This window comes from Trichosurus vulpecula, chromosome 6 (genome assembly GCF_011100635.1).
Source record: "Trichosurus vulpecula isolate mTriVul1 chromosome 6, mTriVul1.pri, whole genome shotgun sequence".
Lineage (NCBI taxonomy): Eukaryota > Metazoa > Chordata > Mammalia > Diprotodontia > Phalangeridae > Trichosurus > Trichosurus vulpecula.
The window spans coordinates 92,265,632-92,272,765 of record NC_050578.1 but is presented as its reverse complement, the minus strand read 5'-3'; the positions used below and the strand labels follow the sequence as shown (position 1 = coordinate 92,272,765).

Sequence of the window (7,134 nt, the reverse complement as noted above, 5' to 3'; positions counted from 1 at the left end):
TGTCAATAGATAGGACCATCCCACTGAGAGATAACCTGGCAGATCCTGTCTAGCAGATATCCCTGAGACTCCTTGGTTCCTTCCTGGAATGTCAATAGATAGGACCATCCCACTGAGAGATAACCTGGCAGATCCTGTCTAGCAGATATCCCTGAGACTCCTTGGTTCCTTCCTGGAATGTCAATAGATAGGACCATCCCACTGAGAGATAACTTGACAGACCCTTCCTGGGAGATATCCCTGGGACTCTGTGACTCCACCAAGGAATGTAAATGAGATTATCCCACTAGTACGATAACCTGACTGAATCTTTTGATCAGCCAGGACCTTTGTTCCTCTTCCCCCTTACTCTGTACCCCCATATCCTATATAAACCGAGCCATCACCCCAACACATTTGCCATTGATTTGTGGTGCCGTACCCCGATGGCCGCCGGCTAATAAATTCTCCACTTAAAACTTATACTCTGTGGTGTGTCTCGCTCGCTTCTGGTACAACATTTTGGAGGCCCCAGCGAGATCAGGCGGTATTACGTGTTATCGCCCCAGAGACACACACAGAATTTCGGACCTCAACAGGGAGCCTCTGCTCCGTTTCACCTTCTCTCACTTCGGAGAGCCGGCACCTGGGGTCTCTTTTCCTAGGACTCTGATGTTGAGCGTGGGTCTCGGAGAACAGGCTTCCTGCTGACCTGTCCCTTTTCGGCCTACGGAGAATTCAGGTTTTCAGATCTCTAGAGGTAAGGTTTTTCTGGTTTGGTTTCTGGTTTGGGGCTAGCCATTTGGGTCTCTGATACCATGCTAAACCCTGACGAGGCTGTGGTACAGAGCTAGGAAGCTGGGACGCCACCCTTCCTATTGGGGTGTGGGAAGATTGGGGTGTTTTCCTTGAAGAGGAAACCTGGTTTATTTTCTTTCCTCTGAGGGGACCTGCTTAGCCCCAGTTAACTCATGCCATTGGTTATGTGTTTTGTGTTGGGTGTGGGAAGATTGGGGTGTTTTCCTTGAAGAGGAAACCTGGTTTATTTTCTTTCCTCTGAGGGGACCTGCTTAGCCCCAATTAACTCATGCCATTGGTTGTCTGTTTTGTGTTGGAGGTGTGAGAGAGATTGGGGGTCGTATCTTTGAGGAGGAAATCTTTCCTCTGAGGGGGCCTGCTTAGCCTTCAGTTCGATCCACACCGTGAACTTTGTTGTGTTTTGAGCTCGTCTCTGTTCGCGTGTCTGTGTTAATTGTGAAATGTCCATGTTTTGTTGAAAAAAAAAAAAGAAAAAAATCTGAAACATAGGCAGCTAGGGATTTCAGGCTGCAACTAGGAAAACAAAGACTCCCTCCTCGTGATTCCCGTCTGGCCAACGTGGAAATTACGGAGAGAATAGGATTAAAATTCTGGCAAATTCTAGGATTAAATCATTGAAAGTTTGGAAACTGGTTAGTTTGATTTTGGGAAGGAGGGTGAGAGAAGAAAGAGTGAGAGAAAGAACTCCTGAAATTGTAGAATCACTGCAGGAAGCTCACTCTTAGGCTGATAACCTCTGTTTACCTGTAAATACGGAATCTGGCGTTTACCTCCCTGTCCATCTGCTGCCAGTCTTCCTGTTGTTTGTCTTAGTGAATAAGAATGGGAAAATCAGCCTCTAAACCTCAGACTCCATTAGATTGTATGCTATCCCATTTTGATGCATTTGTTCATTCAGGGTATGGTGTTAAAGTGACCAAGAGAAAACTGTCAACTTTATGTAGGTTTGAGTGGCCAACCTTCGGTGTAGGATGGCCCCCGGAGGGAACATTAGAGAGAGGGGTTGTGGGGGCGGTACACCGAGTAATAACAGGGGATCCAGGACACCCGGATCAGTATCCTTATATTGATATATGGTTGCAACTAGTCACGTGTCCCCCTCCCTGGTTGAAAACCTGTACCTTTCAAAATGGTATTAGAGTATTGGTTGCTCGACCCCTAACTCCTAAGGGGGTCCAGAAACGCCCTGAGGCTCCTGTTTTCCAGGCGCCGCCGGAAGATATGGAGCCTCCCTTAGCCCGTACCTCTGAGCTCCCTGCAGTTTCCCAAATCCTGGCGAAAGATTCCCCCTCCAGACCGCCACCCTATCGCCCTTCCCCTTCGTCTCCCATAGTTCCTGACAGGTCCCCGAGAAAGGGACTCTACCCTCCCCTTCCCGATAATGTGGAGTCCTCCAAGTTTTCCGACACCTCAGCCTTGGATCCGGTCCCCACTCTGTCTCCATCTTGCACCCGGGGAGGGGTTCCCTATGCCTTGGCTGCCTCTTTTACTAATCCCTCTACCAAACTCCCAGACCCAACCCCCATTCTCCCTCTCAGACAGACTCTCGGGCCAGAAGGGACTTCTTCCTTGGTATATGTCCCTTTTTCATCAAGTGACATTTACAATTGGAAAACTCAGAACCCTCCTTTCTCTGAAAAACCCCAGGCCCTTATTAGCCTGCTCGAGTCTGTTTTTCAGACCCATCGCCCCACCTGGGACGATTGTCAGCAACTCCTTACTGCCTTGTTTACGACAGAAGAGAGGGATAGGATAAAAAGGGAGGCAAAGAAGGCTGTACTGGGAGCCACCGGGGGTCGCCCTGAGGACCACCAGGATGAGGTCGAGGAAGCTTTTCCCTCTATCCGCCCTAACTGGGACCCGGCCAGTCGGCGAGACCTTAACTCCCTTAGTAATTACCACAAGTATCTGCTTCAGGGCATGAAATCAGCTGCAAGGAAACCAACAAACCTTACTAAAATCTCTGAAATCAGGCAAGGACCCGACGAGGCTCCTGGAGCCTTCTTGGAGAGGTTATATGAGGCCTACCGGACCTACAGTCCCATTGACCCAGAGGCCCAGAAACAGAAGGGCTATTAACGTGGCATTTGCCACCCAATCGGCCCCGGACATCCGAAAAAAGCTCCAGAAACAGGAGGGTTTTGAGGGAATGGTCATATCTCAGTTAGTGGAGATAGCTCAGAAGGCTTTTTACAATAGAGACACCCCTACAGATGTGACTAGTAAGCAGTGTGCTAAAGTTGTGGTAGCAGCCCTCCAGTCGCTGAACGGGAACGGGAAAAGGGGGCGTCAGTCCCTTCCTCGCAGCCGCCTTAATAAGAACCAGTGTGCTTACTGTAGGGAGTTTGGTCATTGGAAAAACGAGTGTCCCCAAGGAAAAGGAGGGAGGGCTCACTCACCCTCAGTGCTGGTCACGACCAGTCAAGCCTAGGGGTGCCCGGGTTCCACCCCCACTGGTTCTAAGGAACCCCGGGTTCAGCTTTTAGTTGGGGGACATCCAGTTAACTTTTTGGTCGATTCAGGGGCCGCACATTCTGTGCTCAAGACCCCATTAGGCCCCTTGTCAACCCGATCCACGTCTGTCCAGGGAGCTACAGGACAAGCTGCCTTTTTCCCTTGGACCACTGATAGAGTGGTTGACCTTGGCACAGGAACGGTAACCCATTCTTTCCTTGTCATGCCTGAATGCCCATACCCACTTCTTGGACGAGACCTTCTCCATAAACTCAGGGCTACTATCTCTTTTTCTACGCCATCCCCCACTTTCACCTTCGCCCTGCCTGAGGGAAACGTTCCCAAAGGGTCTCTAAATACTGAAATCACTCTGCCGCTTTCGGCTGAGTACCTTCTTGCTGTGACCCCTGCGGCACTTCCCCACCTTTCCTCTCCCTCTCCCCTGCTTTCTCTGTTACAACAGGACTTTCCCAAGGTCTGGTCTGAATCCAATCCCCCAGGCCTGGCTGCGCATCATCCCCCAGTGGTGGTTCAGCTCCTTGCCTCAGCTGCTCCCATTGCTGTTAGGCAATACCCTATGTCCCAGGAGGCACACCGAGGCATTTCTACACACATCCGACGTCTCCAAGACTACGGGATCCTAGTGCCCTGCTCTTCCTCTTGGAATACTCCTCTGCTGCCTGTACGGAAGCCCCGTTCCAAGGATTTCCGCCCTGTCCAGGACCTAAGGGAAGTCAACAAGCGGGTAGAAACCTTACCCTCTGATGTCTCCAACCCATACACCTTACTTAGCCTTCTTCCTCCAAATAAGGTTTGGTATACTGTCCTTGATCTGAAGGACGCTTTTTTCTCTATTCCTTTAGCCCCCGTTAGCCAGCCTCTCTTTGCATTTCAATGGCATGACCCAGATGGGGCGTATTCTGGACAACTTACTTGGACTCGGTTGCCTCAAGGGTTTAAGAATTCTCCTACTCTTTTTAGTGAAGCCCTTCATAATGATTTGGCACCCTTCCGTCTGGAACATCCTTCTTGTACCCTCCTGCAATATGTAGATGATATACTGTTGGCTTCTAGCTCTTATGATGAGTGCCTGACCTCTACCCGTGCCCTTCTGTCCCTTCTGCAGTCTTTGGGATATCGTGTGTCTGCAAAGAAAGCACAATTGTGCCTCCAGTCTGTTTCTTATCTAGGCTACATTCTACGAGAGGGGCAGCGATCTCTCTCTCCTGAGCGGGTAAGGGCAGTACTGGCTATCCCTATTCCATCCACTAAGAAACAGGTGAGGGAATTTCTAGGTGTGGTTGGATACTGCAGGATGTGGATTCTTGGGTTTGCTGATCTGGCCAAACCCCTTTACTCTGCTTCCTCCGGGCAGGGGCCCCTTGTTTGGGGGGAAGCTGAACAAGCTGCTTTTGATAACCTCCGTCATGCCCTTCTCTCTGCACCAGCCTTGGCACTCCCTGATATCCACAAGCCTTTCCACCTCTTTGTGACGGAAAAAATGGGAATAGCCAAGGGTGTCTTAACACAGCCATTGGGACCATGGAAGCGGCCTGTGGCATATCTTTCTAAACGCCTTGATCCCGTAGCCTCAGGATGGCCGCCCTGCCTCCGGGCTATAGCAGCTACTGCTCTTTTAGTCAAGGAGGCTGATAAGTTGTCCTTTGGTCAAAACCTCTCTATTTCAGCCCCACACTCGGTTGAGACCCTCCTCCGCTCCTCGCCAGATCGCTGGCTCTCCCACTCTCGCCTCACTCACTACCAAGCACTCTTATTAGACCACCCTCGCTTGACTTTTATTCATACAGGAGCCCTTAACCCGGCTACCCTGCTACCTGACTCTGATCTGTCTGTCCCTATCCATGATTGTCATCAACTTCTTGACCAAGTCCAATCTGCTCGTCCTGATTTGACAGATGTTCCTCTCTCGAACCCAGACTTGATACTCTTTACCGATGGAAGTAGTTTTGTTAAAGACGGTGTCCGCTATGCTGGAGCCGCTGTCATTTCCTCTCCATCTCTCAATGTTCTTTGGTCAAGCCCCCTCCCCTCCGGATCCTCCGCCCAGAGGGCTGAACTCATTGCTCTTACCCAAGCCCTCCGTCTTTCGGAGGGAAAATCTGTTAACATCTACACTGATAGTCGCTACGCTTTTGCTACAGCCCATGTCCACGCTTCTTTGTATCGAGAACGGGGCTTGCTCACTTCTGCTGGTAGGGAAATCCGCAACAAATCTGAAATTCTAGACCTTCTTGACGCTCTCCAACTCCCTTCACGGCTTGCTATTATCCATTGTCCTGGTCACCAGACTGGTGACTCCCCTGAAGCCCTGGGCAATCGAGCTGCTGATTCTGCTGCTCGGCTCTCGGCCACTTCTTCCCTCATTGCCCCCTTGATGCCCACCCCGCTCCCTCCCAGTCCTGTCTATTCCTCCTCGGATGATTCCTTCGCTATCCAACAGGGAGGGGTGAAGGAAGGATCATGGTGGGTCATGGAGGACAAAATTTTTATTCCAAAAGCTTTAGCAAGGGAATTGATTAGAGAAGTCCATGACTCAACTCACCTGGGATCTAAGAAAATGCACCAGCTACTTGAGAGGTATTACATCCATAATATAACAAATTTGATACAAGATGCAGTAGATCGGTGCACAGTATGTGTCCAAGTAAATGCAAAACAAGGCAAAAAGGCCCCGTTGGGGGTACGAGTTAAGGGCTGTGCACCAGGGGAGGCCTGGGAGGTAGATTATACGGAAGTTAAGCCACCTGCAGCAGGATATAAATACCTCTTAGTCTTTATAGACACTTTCACAGGTTGGGCGGAAGCCTTCCCCACTAGAAATGAGACTGCCCAAACCGTAGTGAAGAAGATCCTGAATGAAATCTTACCCCGATTCGGATTGCCTTTTAGGATTGGTTCTGATAATGGCCCCTCATTTACTGCTAAAATTTCCCAAGGTATATCTAAGGCATTGGGAATAGACTGGAAACTACATTGTGCATATAGGCCTCAGAGTTCAGGCCAGGTAGAAAGAATGAATCGTACATTAAAAGAGTGCCTTACAAAACTTTGTTTGGAAACGGGTGAAAATTGGGTAACATTGCTTCCTCTTGCTCTCCTCCGGGTGAGATGCACCCCAAACAAACTGGGTTTGTCCCCCTTTGAAATTCTTTACGGGAGGCCGCCTCCCATTTTACCTGCTGTAAGAGAAGACTTGATAGCAGAAGCAACTAACTCCTCTATTATTAAGTTCCTTCAGGGTCTCCAAGAAACCCAGAACTCACTCCACAAGCAGGTGCGAGACGCGCTGCCCATCCCGACCTCCAACCCTGTGCATAAATTTCAACCAGGCGATACTGTTTTTGTCAAGAAGCATACCGCTACAGATCTTGCCCCGAAGTGGAAAGGGCCACATACTGTAATTCTCACCACACCCACCGCCGTCAAGGTTGATAACATCTCTGCCTGGCTTCATCACAGTCGAGTCAAAGCAGCCCCGCCTGAGAAATGGAAAGCGGAGTCCCTTGGAGATCCACTAAAGATAAGACTGTCTCGCTCCTCATCCTGATTTTCCTGCTCTACCCTTATGTTTCTCCCCAAAACCTCCACGCCCCAAAAATCGACCTGGACTGGGTGGTCACCATACAAAAAGGACAATCTTGGACTTTTAGCAATTCCAGCCGCATCTTTCTCCCCCTCAACACTTTGTTTCCCAGATCTAAAGGATCCCCGGCAGTGGTGGGTTTTTTACTCTGCACTGATTCAGGGTGCCCGGCTCTCTGTACTTGTGACTGTGTCTCAACTGACCCTAAGGGATCCCTATGTGAACGGGCGGGAAGTAAGGGGGGTCCAGATCCATTGTTTCGCATCCAAACAAATGGA

At 49.9% G+C, this 7,134-nt stretch overlaps 1 protein-coding gene across 1 annotated transcript; it reads left to right on the top strand.

The window, feature by feature from the left end:
• Positions 1 to 1,620: 1,620 nt before the first annotated feature.
• LOC118854684 lies at positions 1,621 to 6,836 on the top strand. Its single transcript, XM_036764983.1, is given in 2 exon segments — positions 1,621 to 2,867; positions 2,869 to 6,836. Coding segments are annotated over 2 exon segments (5,199 nt in total). The 3' UTR covers positions 6,821 to 6,836.
• Positions 6,837 to 7,134: the final 298 nt, after the last annotated feature.